General features: G+C 41.9%; 2 protein-coding genes across 3 annotated transcripts in view; both read right to left on the bottom strand.

Moving 5' to 3' along the window:
* The window catches only part of EGFL6 (EGF like domain multiple 6), a 198,187-nt gene that overhangs the window by 97,590 nt on the left and 81,691 nt on the right, over positions 1-18,906 (bottom strand). The gene's annotated exons all lie outside the window — the stretch shown is intronic.
* TCEANC (transcription elongation factor A N-terminal and central domain containing) lies at positions 1,753-14,641 on the bottom strand. Of its 2 annotated transcripts, XM_032756584.2 has the most exons (3): positions 14,582-14,641; positions 12,404-12,488; positions 1,753-4,652 (listed from the first exon to the last, which is right to left on the bottom strand). In XM_032756584.2, exon 3 carries the CDS (start codon positions 4,642-4,644, stop codon positions 3,589-3,591), a length of 1,056 nt encoding a protein of 351 aa, XP_032612475.1. In that variant the 5' UTR covers positions 4,645-4,652; positions 12,404-12,488; positions 14,582-14,641; the 3' UTR covers positions 1,753-3,588. The 2 variants fall into 2 exon arrangements, with proteins under 2 accessions (XP_032612475.1, XP_058297661.1); XM_058441678.1 differs by lacking the exons at positions 12,404-12,488; positions 14,582-14,641 and adding an exon at positions 7,708-7,789.

Below are 18,906 nucleotides of genomic sequence, written 5' to 3'. Positions count from 1 at the left end.
CAGCCTTTGCCAAAGCAGTGGAGCACTGCCAGCTGCAGGCTTCCTGGCTGGTATTTAGAATGGTAGTGGCGAATGAAAGGAGCCTCTCATCACAGGAAGTGCTCAGGGAAGAGACAGAGCTCCAATTGTATCCAACTTTTTATCTCAAAAAAGTTACACAGACAAAAGGAGAGTGATGTGGGAAAATCCATCAAGAGTCAAGAGAGCGCTCCTATATTCAGGTATAACAACTGGTGTTTATGCCCTACGCAGGGACTCCCAGTAACCATGGCAACCAGGGTATAGGATATACTTGTCCAGTGCTGAATTTCTGCATTGTCTATTATTGTTTATTATGGGCCATGGGTAGGGAATTTGGGATTTAGTGTATTTTATGAAACATCCATTTGCAAAGTTGTCAAGGCCTTTGCTGACATAAGGATTCGGGGGTGTATTTTATGAAACATCCATTTGCAAAGTTGTCAAGGACTTTGCTGACATAAGGATTCGGGGAGCCCAGTCTCTGTGTACTCTTGCTTGAAGCCAGTTATGTGACATTTGGACCACTGCCAACGGTCACCTGTTGTCCCTGCATGCATCCTTGCTTCCTTCCCTTCTAATTCAACATAACAGCCAGAGTGATCCTTCCTAAAGGGTGTTAAATCTCATCACCACAAACTCCCCAGCTTCAGTGGCTTCCCGTCATGCTTTAAGAAACTCCCCCAAATCCTTACCATGGCCGACCGACAAGAGCCCTCACGATGGCCTCCTTGACAGCATCTCTCATCCTTGTTCCCCTTGCTCATTGTGACTTAGCTGCCGTGGACTCTTGCTGGAACTTGAGTGTATCAGGCACTCTCCTGTCTCAGGGCCTTCCATTTGCTGTTTCTGTAAAAGTGATTTTAAATTAAAGAGTCTTGGCCAGGCACGGTAACTCATGCCTGTAATACCAGCACTTTGGGAGGCTGAACACTTTGGGAGCATCGCTTGAGCCCAGGAGTTCGAAACCAGCCTGGCAACATGATGAAACCCTGTCTCTACAAAAAATACAAAAATTAGCTGGGCATGGTGGCACGTGCCTGCAGTCCCAGCTACTCAAGGGAGTGGGGATGCTGAGGTTGGAGGATTGCCTGAGCCCGGGAGGTTGAGGCTGCAGTGAGCTGAGATGGCACCACTGCACTCCAGCCTTGATGACAGAGTGAGAACCTATCTAAAAAATTAAAAAAAAAAAATCTTTACCCTGCAGTCAATTTTAAAGAAAGTCCTTTCCTTTTAGGGGAAAGGACATAGGATGTGAAAGAATTACCTACAGGCAGAAAATGTAATGCTGTCTCATTAACCAAAAGAAAAACACACAGATTACTATTTTCCTAACTCGAGTTGCAAAACTCACTAATAAAGATGAAATGAAATGAGGAAGACCATTCAGATTGTTTTTTTTTGTTTGTTTGTTTGAGGTGCAGTTTCTCTCGTTGCCCAGGCTGGAGTGCAATGGCGTGATCTTGGTTCACCGCAACCTTTGCCTCCTGGGTTCAAGCGATTCTCCAGCCTCAGCCTCCCGAGTAGCTGGGATTACAGGCACCCACCATCATGCCCAGCTAATTTTTGTATTTTTAGTAGAGACGGGGTTTCACCATATTGGCCAGGCTGGTCTTGAACTCCTGACCTCAGGCAATCCGCCCACCTCGGCCTCCCAAAGTGCTGGGATTACAAGCATGAGCCACCGCACCCGGCCAGACCATGAATATTTTTAAATTTTGGAGAGTAAGGAAATTTCCGTTTCAATTACTTTTATTTGTCTGAACATTTAGTTTACCAAATTCCAATATAAATAAAAACTACACACATATACACAAACCTCCAAAGCAAAACATAAACACCGACTTCAACTAATCAAATTTGGTTTTTATGTGCTGTGCTCTTTCGTAACCACTGAAGTTTTTCAGATTATTCCAAGTCATATGAAACCACACTTTGTGAAACTTTTAAGTTTTAGATGACCTTGCAAGTTAAGGACTAAACATGTTGCATCACAAAAAGCAGCCCTGGGAAGACAAGGGGAGAAAGTACATCAAAACAGATTTCACACTTGATGGCATTGAGCCGACTCTTCCAAATTATTTGAAAATACGAACATATTTTACTTTTATGCATGTTTTGGAGAATTCTGTCAGGCAGGTAAAGTGTACATACAGTTAGGCCTTCAGAGCTCCAACATAGGAAGAGAGTTAGGAGAAAAGAACTGGTGAGAAAGTGAAATGGTAGGTTTGTAGAGACCGCCAAAGTAAACTTTTTAAAACTATACATCGGTGAACATTCCATGAGTTTTTTAAGGAAAAAAAAAATCAGCCATAATCACATAGAAGGCGTGTTGTATTCAAACAATTATATAAACTGGTTAAACACTGTTTGCAAAGGCCTCAAAGAGGTAATTTCATCTTCAATTCATTTATTAGATAAACGTCTGTTACTACATTCAAAGGCTAAGGTGATGGGCTTCCTCTGACAGACTAATGACCATTAATGTCCATCTCAAGGACACTTGTCCTTGAGAACATGAAGACTCCTGACATCAGAAACTAAACATCCCAGAGTTTATATACCCTGAAAAACCTGTTCACAGTCGGGGGGGGGGGGGGGGGCGGGAAACAACTACGAAACTCCTTCGACTAAGCAAGAGGGCTCCAAACAAAATTCTAACTGCGGGATGAGTTCCAGGGTGACTTTTGTGGTTGAAGGGAGACCTGTAAATGAGAAAAGGGAGGGGAAAAGAATGAAGATCTAGTCACCCAATGTTGGAGTCTAAACACATTCTTCATTTCGTCCCCGACCTCCAGGAATACATTTCTCAGAAGTCGATATTGAGCCAGTCTCAGCAAGTCGGGAGGGAGAAAATCTGAGATCTGTCTGAATTGGTACTATTTATGGTTGTGTCACTTGGGCATGTCACCACACCTCTGTGGACCTGTTTCCTCATTCGTGAAGTGCCTGGAATAACACTCTTGTCTTAGAGCTGTAAAAAGGATCAGATAAGAGCCTATTTCTGAGTAGTTCTCAACTATGACTGCATCTTAAAATAACTTGAGGAATGAAAAAAGAAATGTTGATGCCTGGGTCCCATCTCATAGGTTCCAATTGAATTGTTCTAGGGTGGGGTCTCAGCACCAGTGGGTTTTCAAAGCTTCCCAGATGATTCTAAAATGCAGCCACTGCTGAGAGCCACAGGCCTATTGCTAAAGTAGCACTTCTCAAACTATCCTATCCTGGAAGATTACCTGGGGATCCTGCCAAAATGCAGATTCGGATTCAATGGTGTAAGGCCTGGGAATGCATTTCCCACAGTCTCCCAGTTTATGCTGGGCTGTTCTCACCCACACTCTGTCTACAGTAAGGTACTAAATGGCCACAAGGCACAATACAAATAGTCATCCACTCCCTCTCCCCAAACTGTAACTTTTAGGGATGGTGGTGTCAGCTTCAGCTAACGACTTTCTTTCCTCCTTCTTCTGTTTTAGAGAGTAGTGTGTATACGATTTTTAAAAGCACAAAAGAGTTGTACAAATAAAAGGTATCACTTGGGTTATGTGTTAAGAGAACACTGATTTACAGTTACACGCACACCCACTTGCTATGGTACCACTGCTCCCCACATTCGTTACAAATTACATAAGTCATCATTTGTTCATCTGGGTTTGAATTCCGCACCCAGCTGGGAAGGAAAAGTGTTCCTCTGTCAATTACAGTGACTTTGCAATTGTATTTCTCACAGCGTCTGCATTTTATTTTATTTGTCTGTGTGCCATCAATTACTTGGGGAAGGTAATGTTCCTGGATACAAGATTCCGTGTAGGAGGCTCTCAACTGCTTCAGTTCCTTATTTGCCATCTCCATGACAGTCATTTCAGCAAATTCTCGTGGAGACATGGTCCCAGAGAGCAAGTTTTGTTGTAAATGAGAATTTCTGGGGTTCTTCAAATTGGCAACTTTGCTTCTGATGCAAGTTTTATATTTTTTGATGTCCTTTGAATAAAGGGTAAAAACATGCTCTTCAATTTCTCTTGCAAAGTTTTGCCACAAATCAGCTTTGGGTTGATCTGTGGAAGAACTAGTTAAAGCTGCGTAAAGAAGCTCTATGCATTTAGTTCTCATGGGTGTTGTGGGATCCAGCAACTCACTCGATCTCTTGCCAGTGGATTCAGGGTCACCATCCCCAAAATGCTCTTCCTTAGGTTTCAATTGAATGGCTCTATTTTCAGGCACAATCATTTCACTGAGTTTTGCAACATCTTGGGAAGACACAGAATTCGAGCTGCAGATGCCCAGTGTCTCATCCTGACTTGGGTCATGAGAAGGTCCTGAATTTTCTTCTTTATTACCCCTCACAGGAAATAATTTAGGGCTGTTCCTCGCTTTGGAGTGAGTCTCTTTATAAACAGCTTTCCACTTTGATAGCAAACACTTGGCTTTCTTTTTCAAAGCCACAGAGGGGCAGTTTTTGAGGACTCTGTACACAGCTCTGACCACATCTGTCTCCTGGAGATGCTCCTTAGTCACATAAATTGTTTCTAGCTCAGTAAGGTGGTTGCCAAGATCCTCAAAATTCCTTTTGGACATCAGTTGCTCAATAAGAGAAGCTCTGGCAGCTATCTGGTTCTTGTCAGACATCTTTACAGCTGCAAAGAAAAAAGAGGTTTCAGTTTTCTTAAGTTTGCCGTCGCTCGTCGCAGCTTCTGGATACTAAAATAGCACTTTCTGTCAGTTACCTAGGCAATGTTTTCTTAAGGAGTCATGTAATACAAATGTATGCAACACGCTAGAAAATGGAATCTTTAAGGTGGTATGGTTTACTCTCAAGAGTTTAATTCCTACGAGTGAAAAACAAACAAACAGTACTGCAGAGCCTCTACATAACATCTGCTTAAGAGGCTTGCCAGAGGATCTGCTATAGCTTTTCCACCTCCAATTTTACAAATCAATGATCTTTCTAGATTAGTCAATCCATTTGGGTGGAATCCGGTGGTCATGTTGGAGATGAAATCATGCCGGTGTCAGCATCAATATGGCAATGCTGAACAGTGCTAGACAATTTTTCCCCAGAGTCAGCTATATAACTGAACTACTTGCTCATTTCATAATCTTTAAAGTGGTACTCTTCTGAAAATAGAAGAGTAAGAAACAAGACAGAAAGGGTTGGCTAATGTCTCAAGCAATCCAAGGAAAATGTGAGACAGCACAGGTTGAAAAGCAGCTAGAGCTATGTCTGTGGGTCCCAAAAGCCAACAGGCTACACTGTGCTGCCTTAGGTAGTCTTCTGAACAAGGGAAAGGTTCAGACTCAACGATCCAGATGATTTATGACTTTAGACTAACTGGTTCCTACATTTTGGTTTTGTTAATTTTTTAAAAACTTTTAAGTGTAAAAAGTTGCTCAATGATTATGTCTGTGTGAATTTCATCCTAGGCAGGCAAATGTTTACTTTTATCTAAGCAGTTTATTTTTTTCTCTCCACATAATGTACATAATCTTGTCTATATAATACCCTTGGATCTATATTTAGCTGTCTGGTCTAAATGTGAACACAAGCATCTTGATGGCAGGGACTGTGTCTTTTCAAAAATCCATGGGCTCTGTTTTATAGCACTTGATATTAAATAATCACCACTGAACATACACAGGCTAAGAACACTGAAGTGTTTAGAGAGAGAATTCATGCAATCTTCCCAGACACCATATGACAAGTGACATAAAACATAATGACCTTTTAGTAATTCTACTTCCATAAATTTACTTTAAGGAAATGAGAGATGTGGAGACTGCATATGTAAGAATTTTCTTCTAAGGAGAAATTGGAAGGCCCTCAAATGGTTAAATGGAGAATGATTAAAAATATGGCACACTCCTAGGATACAGTAATATAACCATTTAAAAATCATGTATTTAGATAATATTTAATGACATGGAAAAATGGTCATAAAGTTAGTTGAAAAACAATCAAGATGTAAAACTATATAAAAGATTAAACAGTTAACATATGGGCTGGGCGTGGTGGCTCACGCCTGTAATCCCAGCACTTTGGGAGGCTGAGGCGGGCAGATCACGAGGTCAGGAGATCGAGACCATCCTGGCTAACATGGTGAAACCTCGTCTCTACTAAAAATACAAAAAATTAGCCGGGTGTGGTGGTGGGTACCTGTAGTCCTAGCTACTTGGGAGGCTGAAGCAGGAGAATGGTGTGAACCTGGGAGGCGGAGTTTGCAGTGAGCCAAGATCATGCCACTGCACTCTAGCCTGGGCAACACAGCAAGACTCCGTCTAAAAAAATTAAATAAATAAATAAATAAACCAGTTATCATATGACCCAGCAGATCCAAGAGAAATGAAAACATATGTCCGCACAAAAACTTGTATACAAATGTTCATAGCAGTATTATTCACAATAGCCAAAAATGGGAAATAATCAAAATGTCCATCAACTGATGAATGGATAAATAAAATGTGATTTATCCACACAACAGAATATTATTCTGCCAGGAAAACGAATGAAGTATTGATACGGTTACAACGCGGATGAACCTTGAAAACATTATGCTGAGCGGAAGAAGCCAGACAGAAAAGACCACGTATTGTATGATTTTATTTACATGAAATGTCCAAAACAGGCAAATCTATAGAGACAGAAAATAGATTAGTTGTTGACTCGGCAGGGTGGGGCAGAAGGGCAGTGGGGTGAAGGAGGAGGAGCAGCTGAAAAAGTTCAGGGATTTTCTTGGGAGGTGGTGGCACACATAAATCTTCTGAAGATTTATTTGTGGTGATGGGTTATACAACTGAGTATACTAAAAAACGCTGAATTGTACACTTTAGGTGAATTGTATGGTGCGTGAATTACATCTGAATAAAGGTGTTATTTAAAAATAGAATTTGGCCGGGCGCGGTGGCTCACGCTTGTAATCCCAGCACTTTGGGAGGCCGAGGCGGGAGGATCACGAGGTCAGGAGATCAAGACCACGGTGAAACCCCGTCTCTACTAAAAATACAAAAAAATTAGCCAGGCATGGTGGCGGGCGCCTGTAGTCCCAGCTACTCGGAGAGGCTGAGGCAGGAGAATGGCGGGAACCCGGGAGGCGGAGCTTGCAGTGAGCCGAGATCGCGCCACTGCACTCCAGCCTGGGTGACAGAGCGAGACTCCATCTCAAAAAAAAAAATAAAATAAAATAAAATAAAATAAAAATAAAAATAGAATTTGATCCAAATTTTATTTAAGAATTACATGTGAAAAGACTGAAAAGAGATACACAAAATTTTAAAGAGGGGCATTTTCTGAATCGTAAGATTTTAGGTAATTTTCATTTGTTATTTTCCTCTTCTGTATTTTCTGCGATGAGCATGTATTGTTTTCATAATCAGAAAAGTTATTGGTCTAATGCAATTTCATGATAAACTATATACATTTAAGATATACCTACTGAAAAATTGTATGAGCAATGAATCAATCACCTTCTACCCACCTTCCCTCTGGAACAAGAATGTACATAACACTACTGAACTGTATACTTAAAAAGGCTTAAGACAGGCTGGGCGTAGTGGCTCACACCTGTAATCCCAGCACTTTGGGAGGCCAAGGTGGGTGGATCATGAGGTCAAGAGATCGAGTCCATCCTGGCCAACATGGTGAAAACTCGTCTCTACTAAAAATACAAAAAGTTAGCTGGGCGTAGTGGCGCACACCTGTAGTCCCAGCTACTTGGAAGGCTGAGGCAGAAGAATTGCTTGAACCCGGGAGGCAGAGGTTGTGGTGAGCCGAGATCATGCCACTGCACTCCAACCTGGCGACAGAGCAAGACTCTGTCAAAAAAAAAAAAAAAAAAAAAAAGGCTAAACACAGTAAATTTTATGTTTTGTATATTTTATCACAACTGAAATATTTTAAAGAAATACGAAGAAAAGGTCAATAAAAGAACATACAAAATGAAGAGCAAAGTGCTTTTTGGTTGTTTATACATAAATACATTAACTTCTATAGATTTACTCATTTTGCTGGTAAGACAAATTGCTGCTTTCACCCCACTGAAACCCCGAACCTATAATTACAATTCCCTTTAAGAATTACGTTGAAACTCAGACTTCAGTTCAGAAATTCTGACCTGCATCAAATATTGCTTAACTTCCTTTTGGACACTGCAGGCCCATCTCTTATTCACCATCTTTCTCAATGCCTAGCAAACCTCCATCGTGATTTCAATAGTAATGCATATAGAATGCAGGCACATTGAATGTTTCTTCTTTGTTAGGAAACTTTTCAAGGAGTCGGGGAGGGCTCAAGTATATTGAATAGCTTGAAGCTTTATCACGTGACACAACTGCATGACTTCAAGATCTGAAGCAGACAATTCTGAGAGAAATGTTCGCTAATAGAGGGTGTGAATATTTTTTATTTTTCTGTGCTGTCTTGCCTGTTGTTTATTGAGAGTTTGATTCTTAGGAAGACCTCTTTTACTGTTTGCAGTCTTTAAAAGTGGAATTTTAAAAAGGCAAAAAAGAATTATCATTTAAGTGCTGGTTCACAATAATTAGGAAAATTAAGTAAGATCCTGAATTGATGGCCCTTTGTGAAACTAACTTTAAAACAAAACAAAACTGACTGCCCCAGGTTTTCTACATTCCAGCTCCCTCTGGTGGTTAAAAATGTAGGACTCAGAATCTTGGTTATGTAAGGGTACTTAATTCTTCATATTTGGGGATAAAGATTGAGGGGAGATGCACCTGTTTGAGATGCAGTACTCGATTTCTGAGGCAATTATGAATACTTATCTGAATGCAAAGCCACAGATGATATAGCCACTCTTAAGAGACGATATTCACATTTCAGAGGGAAGGTGGGTAGAAGGTGATTGATCCATTTCTCATACCATTTTTCAGTATGTATATCTTAAACGTATACAGTTTATCATGAAATTATATTAGACCAATAACTTTTCTGATTATGAAAACAATGCATGCTCATCACAGAAAATACAGAAAAGAGTAAAAGAACAAATGAAAATTACCTAAAATCTTACCATTCAGAAAATGCCCCTCTTTAAAATTTTGCATACCTCTTCAGTCTTTTCATATGTAATTCTTAAATAAAATTTGGATCAGATTCTATTTTTAAATAACATCTTTATTCAGATGTAATTCACATACCATACAATTCCCCTAAAGTGTACAATTCAGTGGCTTTTAGTATATTCACAGTTGTGTAATCCATCACCACAAATAAATCAACTGTAGAAGATTTATGTGTGCCACCCCCCGCCCCAAGAAAATCCCTGCACTTTAGCAGCCACTTCTCTTTCTTCACTCCACTGCCCTTCTGTCCCACCCCACCAAGTCAACAACTAATCTTTTTTCTATCTGTATAGATTTGCTGTCTGGACATTTCATGTGAATAAAATCATACAGTATGTGGTCTTTTGTATCTGGCTTCTTCTATTCAGCATAACGTTTTCAAGGTTCATCCATGTTGTAGCATGTATCAGTACTTCATTCCTTTTCATGGCAGAATAACATTCTGTTGTGTGGATAAACCACACTTTATTTATCCATTCATCAGTTGATGGACATTTTATTTCCCATTTTTGGCTATTGTGAATAATACTGCTATGAACATTTGTGTACAAGTGTGTGTATGTGTGTGTGTGTGTGTTTTCTTTGAGATGGAGTCTCGCTCTGTCGCCCATGCTGGAGTGCAGTGGTGCAATCTTGGCTCACTGCAATCTACACCTCCTGGGTTCAAGTGATTCTCGTGCCTCAGACTCCTGAGTAGCTAGGATTACAGGCATGTGCCACCACACCTGGCTTTTTGTATTTTTAGTAGAGACAGGGTTTCATCATGTTGGCCAGGCTGGTCTCGAACTCCTGACCTCAGGTGATCCACCTGCCTTGGCCTCCCAAAGTGCTGGGATCACAGGCATGTGCCAACATGCCCGGCCTGTGTACAAGTTTTTGCATGGACATATGTTTTCATTTATCTTGAATCTGCTGGATTATATAACTCTGTTTAATCTTTTATATAGTTTTACATCTTGATTTTTTTTTCACTTAGCTTTAGGACTATTTTTCCACATCATTAAATATTCTTTAAAAACATGATTTTTAAATGGTTATGTTATTGGATCATTCTAGGAGTTTGCGATAGTTTTTAATCGTTCTCCTGTTTGAGGGCCTTCCAGTTTCTCATAAGTTTGAAGAAAATTCGTACATATGCGGTCTCCACATCTCTCATTTCCTTAAAGTGAATTCATAGAAGTAGAATTACTAAAAGGTAATTATGTTTTATGTCACTTGTCATATGGTGTCTGGGAAGATTGGATGAATTCTCTCTCTAAACACTTCAGTGTTCTTAGCCTGTGTATGTTCAGTGGTGATTATTTAATATCAAGTGCTATAAAACAGAGCCCATGGATTTTTGAAAAGACACAGTCCCTGCCATCAAGATGCTTATGTCCAGCACTCTTTTCATCCTCCCCAACTGAAAACTCTACACCCATTAAACAACTCCTCATTCTTCCCTCCCTCCAGCCCCTGGCAATCACCACTTGACTTTCTGTCTCTATGGATGAGACTACTCTAGGTACTTCATGTGAGTGGAATCATACAGTATTTCTCTTTTTGTGACTGGCTTATTTCACTTAGCATAATGTCCTCAAGGTTCATCCATGTTGTAGCGTGTGTCAGAACTTCCTTCCTTTTTAAGAATGAATAATATTCCATTGTCTATATATAACACATTTTGTTTATCCATTCAGATGTCAACGGATACTTGAGTCGCTTCTGGCTTTTGACCATTGTGAATAACACTGCTGTGAGCACTGGTATGCCAATCTCTCTTTGAGACCCTGCTTTCAATTCTTCTGAGTATATACTCAAAAATGGAATTGCTGGATCATACGGTAATTCTATTTTTAATTTTTTGAGGACCCACTATATTGTTTTCCATTCCCTTCCACATTTTTAACAGGATTTAAATCCAGTCAAACTTTCTAGTCCTCTGTGGGACCATCATGTGGATATAAAGGATTTATTGCCCTAGGAGGGTATAATGTGGAAGCCATTGAGACACAAAATTCTGACAATTGCCATAAAAAGACAAAGTAAGGCATATGTCCAGCTTAGTTCTACATAGTTCATTCAATAAATATATATTAGGGATTGAGTATGTGTTAGATGCTGAGCCTAAAGAGACAGTCTCTGCCTTGAAGGAGCTGATAGCCTAGTGGAAGGAATACTGACAAGAAACTGGCCAGTTACAATACATGTGGAATTTCAACATGGACAGACACTGGCTGCTAGGGGAAACACACACAGGATGGTACCAAACCCTATCTGGGCTCACCATCATCTGGACAGCTACAATTTGCTTCTTTACTGCCTTCACTCTACTTCTGGCACTCACAAGGCCCAACTGTGAGTCTGGCACTTTGTTAGAGGGATCATCCTCTAATACAGATCTCAGAAAGATATTCCCTCATTTTCCTGCTTAAAGCCCTTCAGAGCTTTCCCCTTGCTTTCATGATGGAGCCAAAGCTCCTTGGCCTGTGGCAAAAAGAGCCCTAGCAGGCCTCTCTCTTGACTACTCTCAACCACTGATGGGCACGGCTCTGTGCCTTTGCTCAAGCAGCATCCTGAGCCTGGCTGATCTCTCACCATTAGTGGTTCTCAACCCTGACTGCACATTAGAATCCTCTGGGGAAATTAAACAACAAAAAACAAAAACAAACAATGGCAGGGCCTCACTCCAGATAGGATGAATCAGGATCTCTGAGGGTAGGGCCTGCATATTGGCTCAGCTCTCCAGGGTGACTCTGATTTAAACCACATACAGGCATACAACCCTCCTCCACACCCCAGCAGGACCTGCCAGTTAGGCTGCCATCAGCCCCAAAGACACCTCTGGTTCTGCTCCTGGACTGAATGCAGACAACTCTATGACTTTGGCTTTTCTAGATGAGTCCCATTCAGTCAGAAAAGATTTAAGCCGGGCGCGGTGGCTCACGCTTATAATCCCAGCACTTTGGGAGGCCGAGGCAGGCGGATCACGAGGTCAGGAGATCGAGATCACGGTGAAACCCCGTCTCTACTAAAAATACAAAAAAATTAGCCAGGCGTGGCGGCGGGCGCTATAGTCCCAGCTACTCGGAGAGGCTGAGGCAGGAGAATGGCGTGAACCTGGGAGGCGGAGCTTGCAGTGAGCCGAGATCGTGCCACTGCACTCCAGCCTGGGTGACAGAGCAAGACTCTGTCTCAAAAAAAAAAAGAAAAGATTTAAAACACCTACTGTGTACAATGCAGCTGACAACCTTCTCTACAAATTACAAATGACAACTGTAATATTTTAAGTGTCATAATGTACACAATTCCTGATATTCACCCCCTCACTTACCTCTTCACAGTGGAAGGCAACATATATTTATTGAGCAACTCTCCTGGCCATACACACTCCAGTCATCTCAATCCTCACAATACTCCTGAAATACAGATAATGGCTTATTTTCATCTCACAGGTGAGGAAACCTGCTAAAAACAGTAAATAATTTGCATGTTTTTTTCATGGTGTTTATCACATTTAAAAAACGTTTTTACTGCCTTCCCCACAAGACCATAAGAGAAGATTCACATGTTTTATTCACCTATACACACCTAGCAAACACCCAGCCAGTGCTTACTATTACTTAACACACTTTTGTTGTTGTTAAATGAGTGATGAGCATCCAGGATGCTCTCTCTCTTCTCTGCTTGTGAGCTTCATTTCTTTTCACTACACACCAGCTTGCTTGTACTCATTGCACCTAAGCCCAGTGCCCCTTGGCTTCTTCCGCAGGAGACCAAGCCCATCTCGATTCTAGTTCAAAAAAATCATTCAAAAAATTCTAGTTCAAATAAATCTGGTTAAAAAAAACAAAACAAACAAACAAAAAAACAAAACCATGGTGCCCACTGTGGGCTAATGAAGTGGGTTTGAGGGGTCAAAACATTTGCATAAGGAAGGTCAAGCACGTCCAGTTCCCAGAAGTGAGGGGTGCTGAGCACATTGGATAAGTTTCTTGACCATTCTGTGCCTCAATTTCCTCATCTACAAAATGGGAGAAATCTAACATCCTAGGATTAATGAGAATTAAATGAAAGTCTTGACAAAGTGCTTTGAACTATGGCTGTCACATAGTAAGTGTGAATAATAGGATGTGAGTCTACAATTAAAAGGCTTAAAAATATCTACCGAACCAGGCATTGTTCTAGAGCAGGGGGTCAGCACACTATTTCTGTTAAAGATCAGAAGGTATATATTTTAGGCTTTGTAGGCCATACAATCTCTATGGACTACTCAACTCTGCTGCTCTTGTAGCAGCAACAGCAGATACAGAAAATAACATAAATGGGTAGGCATGAACTTGTTCTGGTAACACTTGTTTACAAAAACAGGCAGGCTGGATTTGGCTGCAGGCCATAGTTTGTTGACCCTTTTCTAGAGCAGGGCAGTGCAACATATGTATAACATGTAAACCACAAATATGATTTAAAATTTTCCAGTAGTCATGTTAAAAAATAAAAATTGGTGAAATTAATTATACATTTTATTTCACCCAGTGTATCCACAATAGTCATTTCAACATGTGATTAATATAAACAAATTGAGATATTTTACATTCTTTTTCATGCTAATTCTCGAAAATTCACTGTGTCTTACACTTATAGCACGTCTCAATTCGGACTAGCCACATTTCAAGTGCTCAAGCCTTATGTAACTAATGGCTATCATTATTGGACACCACGGTTCTAGAACTGATGCCAATATGGATAATGCTTAGGTGCATACCTATACCAAAAAGTGTATACAGTGCCAGGAAAAGTAGGCACGAAATATGGTATTGGATCCATATAAAAACTTATAAAGATTAGCTAATATTATAGTAAGCAAGGTGCACACATCTGCACAAAAATGGCCTAAACCCTGAGAAGAACGAGAGGAAAGTTCTGGAAACAACGTTTCCAGAAGTTGGTAACAAGTCAATAATAACCTAGATCTGTTCAGATCTTTAGATCTCTTTAAAGCCTAAAGAGAAACTGTAACTTTCTAGCCCTAACCCACTTAGCAGCTCCACAGCTTCACAGGGAGCCCCGCCCTCTATGGAGAGAAATGATGCCAAATGTTGGCAGCGGTGTAGCGGTTACTAAACAGCCACTCAGCACTGCGCTAGGGCCCTTTCCCTTAATGGTGACCCCTAGTAAAGGTGCAGCGAGGGGAAGGGACCAGCCTAACCGCCCGGTCTAGCCCGGGTTCGAGTTCCAGTGGGTGGGGTCGAGCAACATGCAAAGCCTGCCGCTAGTCATCTTGGGATGACGGCCCGGCCCCCAGCACACAAGCAGCGACAGTCCCGAGGGTTTAGCCCACTCTGGCGACCTCCACAGTCGGAGAGGAAGGGGCGGGGGTGCGAGCACCTTTGGACCTACGCCGCCCAGGGCGCACCGGAAAGCTGCCGCGAGCCGGGGCGGGCTTCCGCTGGGAACAAGGGCTCGCCTTTTTGCGGGACACAGGCCCTGACAAACCTGAAGCATGACTCACCGAAAAGCGCAGGCGCCGTTGCGGAGCCTTCGGCCGCCCAGCACCCACGGAGAACTTCCGATCACCGGGACTGGGACAACGTCAAGGCTCAGCCAATCCAAGCCCACAGGGCGGCGCACGTGGGCCTGGGACCCAGCGCATGCGCGCTAGGGAAATGGCGCCTGCGTAGAGCGAACGGCGGCGGCCGTGGGACTGCGCTCGCGCGGCTTGCTAGAGGAGGAGCTGTGGCCCCGCCCCGGGCCCGAGAGAAGCTGCACTTTCGTTTTTTAGCAGCGAAGTTTGTTGATGTACTTTACAACTTATCTTTTCTGCTTCTACTCAGGACAGTCAAGACAGTGCTCAGCTAGATGTTCACATAACTGTAGACATAAATATGAATCTATTTAACGCAGTAATTAATTCAAAAAGTGTTTTTAGCATCCTAGCATGCATCAGTTGATATGAAAGTAGTAAATGTTAATTGAGTGGTCATGTGCATCCTGCACTTCTTGTCTGTGCACATTCTCATTCTTTGCCTGCAAAGGGCCAGTAAAAGCACAGTGATGGTTGAACGAATGTGACGGCCTCCTTTGCTGATGCCTTACTCCAAGGTGATTGGTGAAAGGTTCAGGGAAACAGAGTATCCAATCCAGTACTCCCGACTGGGTGCTGGCAGGAAGGAGGGCGATTGTATGATTAAGTATCATAATAAATCTTACCTAAAAGGAGGGGAGACAAGACCAGTGACTCATTAACTGGGATAGGGGATGTTTGGTCATTTTTGTGGTTTGGACGATGTTTATGTTTTTTCAGCATTCCCACGTGATTACAAAAGAGTCTTGTTTTTGTCTTGATCCATCTGGTCAAAGAGTGGCCACGTCTGATGGTGTTCTGTGAAGTATTTATGTTCCACGGAGCACCAAGGCCCAGGTGTGACTGCCGGGGCAGCTCAAAACTGTCAGGGGTTACTTTTTTCTTGCTGTCTATTACAGGGCTAAAATGTTTAAGGATTATATAATACCTTTTTAAAGAAAAAATTATTTGGCTGGGCGTAGTGGCTCACGCCTGTAATCCCAGCACTTTGGGAGGCCGAGGCAGGCGGATCATGAGGTCAGGAGATTGAGACCATCCTGGCTAACACGGTGAAACCCTGTCTCTACTAAAAATACAAAAAATTAGCCGGGCATGGTGGCACGTGCCTGTAATCCCAGCTACTTGGGAGGCTGAGGCAGGAGAATCATTTGAACCTGGGAGGTGGAGGTTGCAGTGAGCTGAGATCGTGCCACTGCACTCCAGCCTAGCGACAGAGCAAGACTTTGTCTCAAAAAGAAAAAAAAATTATGACACTTGTCACTTGTTAAAGCATGGTAAGGAAGACTTTATTCAGGACCATTGAGGTAGACATAGGGACCACTGCAACAGGGTCTTGCAGTGGGGAAGAGAGATTGGGCTCAACTTCAAATGTAGCATGGAAAAGTGAGAATTTGTAGCCAAGGAGCAAGGTAGGGGGGTCAGTGGGTGGAAAATTATTAAGAGGAAACATCAGGGGTAAGGGGGATTCTGTCTAAACCAACCTGACAAGATTCTTGCTGAAGACGGGCCAGGGTGATCAGATGTCACCTGGAGGTTGGTGGAGGATGAGGAACCAAATCAGATATTAAGGGTGATCAGATATTGAGGGTGGTTGCTTTTGGCCAAACTGATTTATCAAAGCTTTTTGCTAAAACTGGATTTTACAAGGAAGTACACAGATAGGCCTAGTCAGGAGACTGACTAAAGTTTGGTTGGAAAAGAATGCTTGATAATCCCTACTTTTGCCTGTTAAAATAAAAAAAAATTGACATAATTTAAATTTGGCAGAGTTTATGTGAGCAAAGAATGATTCATGAATCGGACAGCACTCAGAATCAGAATAGGTTCAGAGAGCTTTGTGGGCGGTGAATATTTATAGACAGAGAATGGAAGTAAAATACAGAAATAGGCTGATTGGTTGCAATCAATGATCAGATCATTTGGATATGATCTGAGCAGTTGGCAGCTTGTGATTGGCTGAAGCTTGTCTGCTTGTGTTTGGCTTAGACTTGGCTGTTTATTATACTCTTCCTTAGGTTAAGCTTTCAGTGTATTTACGTACTAAGTTAAATATGCAATTCATTGTGTAGAAAATCAAAGTACAGAGACAGCCTTGAGCCAATAGCCTCCTGCTTATTTAATTTAACATGCTTTAATGGTATTTCTCTTCTCATTGTTAACTTTTTTTGGTTCATTTTATGAGTACTCTTGCCCCACTTTGTAAACACTGATTTAAAAATCCGAAGGACTATTGGCTCCTAGACCAACCATCTCTAGTTTTAGACAATGACCTAGGAAAAATACTTTCTTTGCGATCAGATTTGTAACAAGCAATTCTTAAAATATCTGATATTTGTCAAAACAATGGCACTCAAACTATGAAAGGCTCAACCTGAAGGAGTCAGTTTGGAAACTAGAAGTTATTACAGAAGTGGTCATAAGAGCTTTGAGGCATATTATAATCAATTTCTCATGAACTCTATACTGAAGGAAAAAACAGAAATCACTCAAAAGTCTAAAATCAAAAACAACCTAGAGTTTTCTCTGGTGTGAAAGATAAGACCATTATTTCAACTAAGAGGCAAGCTATAATTACTGCGTAGTCCTGCCTTGTCTACTACAGTAGCCACGTGGCTATTCAGATAACATTTAAACTTCAGTTCCTCAGTTGCACTAGCTAAATGTCAAGTTCTCAATAGCCACCTGTGGCTAGTGGGTACCGTATTGGATAGCACAGATATAGAACATGCTCATTGCTGTAGAAATTTCTGGCTGAGTTCATCTGGAATGAAATCTAGGGCTGCCAGTGGATTCTAAAGAGGTTGCTGAAAAGTTTGTTCTTTTGGGCAATTTAAAAATGGAATACCTATAAAAGTACTCACATCTATGATAATTTATCATGCATAGTTTTCAGGCCTTTGTTTTAAAATCATCTTTCAGCTGCTTCAATACTCTGGAATTCTCTTTGATAAATTTCCCTTAGTGCAGCGGAAAACTCTTTTCAATCCTTATTAAGTCTCTGAGTGGCAATATATTAATAGATATTCTGAGCTCATGCAGACAGCCCTTTCCTATGAATTCCCAAGGAAGAGAGACAAAATCCTTTATGGGCCTTCTCCAGAGGCTAATGTTACACATTGCTGAGGGAACAGTTACAGATGTTTTTCCATGGAATGAGGTCACAGAAACTGCCTCTTTCTGGGTTCTGAGGTGCCGGCCAGTGTTCATTTCCTGATAAAACACCAGGACCAGACACTGGGCTTAACTGGGGATGTTCTTATAAGTCACAGTACATAAGGCATGGGATTAAAAGAATGAACAGTTCCCTTGAAATCTCAGGAATTACAGAATATTAGGAAATAAAAGAACAAAAAGTCATACATTATAGAAACAGAAACCTTATGTTTAAGTTCTGCAACATATTTCTCAGACTTATGCAGGTGAAATTACAGAGAAGCAGCAAACATGGTATCTCCAGTGAACATCCCCAGAGGCTTCCAGAAGAGCTAGTTCCATGGGTCAGGCAGTGCCTGGCTAGTGGGCCACAGATTGCTTAAACCAACCTAATACCTCTTTTGTTGTTTGGAGGGGCCCACTTTGGAGATTTTTTGGAGGACCCTCCCTTTGCTGGTGGCCCCTTCTTACCCATTCCATGGTTCAGATGTTGCACCCTCTGGTTGACCGCCAGCTCCTGCTTTTGGTAGCACATTCCACACAAACTTTTTCTGTCGGGTTACCTCACCTGCAGGCCTCTTGGTCAGGGTCCTTCCAAGACAGCCTAGGCCCAGCTGCTTGCTTGATGTGCACTTAACCATGGGAACAATCCAGTGGCTCTGCTCCCCACCCAGCCCTGGAAGCAGGGCTGTTCCCTCTGCAGCCCTTCTCGTCATCTTCACAGTTGGTCTTAGGTAGCTCTAGCTGGCTTCTCACCTATTTTTTTTTTTTTTTTTTTTTTTGGAGAGTCAGACACCATTCTACAACAGGGGCACCTGTCAATCTCTCTGAGTGGTTCTCTCAAAGTCACCCTCACTTGCCTTGGAGTGGGGGTGGGAAGGAAGCTTCCAGAACTGTAACAACCCTCTTTCACTGTTGCCTGCTCCTGTACATAAGCTGAAGAGTGGCAAAGGGGCATGGGTGGCAGGAGTTTTTGGCTCACCATTTAGTAAGCCCTGGGTAAATGGTCTAACATCTCTCATTAGAATCAGCAGACACTCAACACTGTGCTCTCACCTTTGGGGCCTTGGACAAAACTCTGAGTCAGGAAATATCCCATT

This window comes from Hylobates moloch, unplaced genomic scaffold (genome assembly GCF_009828535.3).
Source record: "Hylobates moloch isolate HMO894 unplaced genomic scaffold, HMol_V3 SCAFFOLD_7, whole genome shotgun sequence".
Taxonomy (NCBI): Eukaryota; Metazoa; Chordata; class Mammalia; order Primates; family Hylobatidae; genus Hylobates; species Hylobates moloch.
The sequence above is the reverse complement of the archived record's forward strand: the minus strand, read 5'-3'. Positions and strand labels throughout refer to the sequence as shown.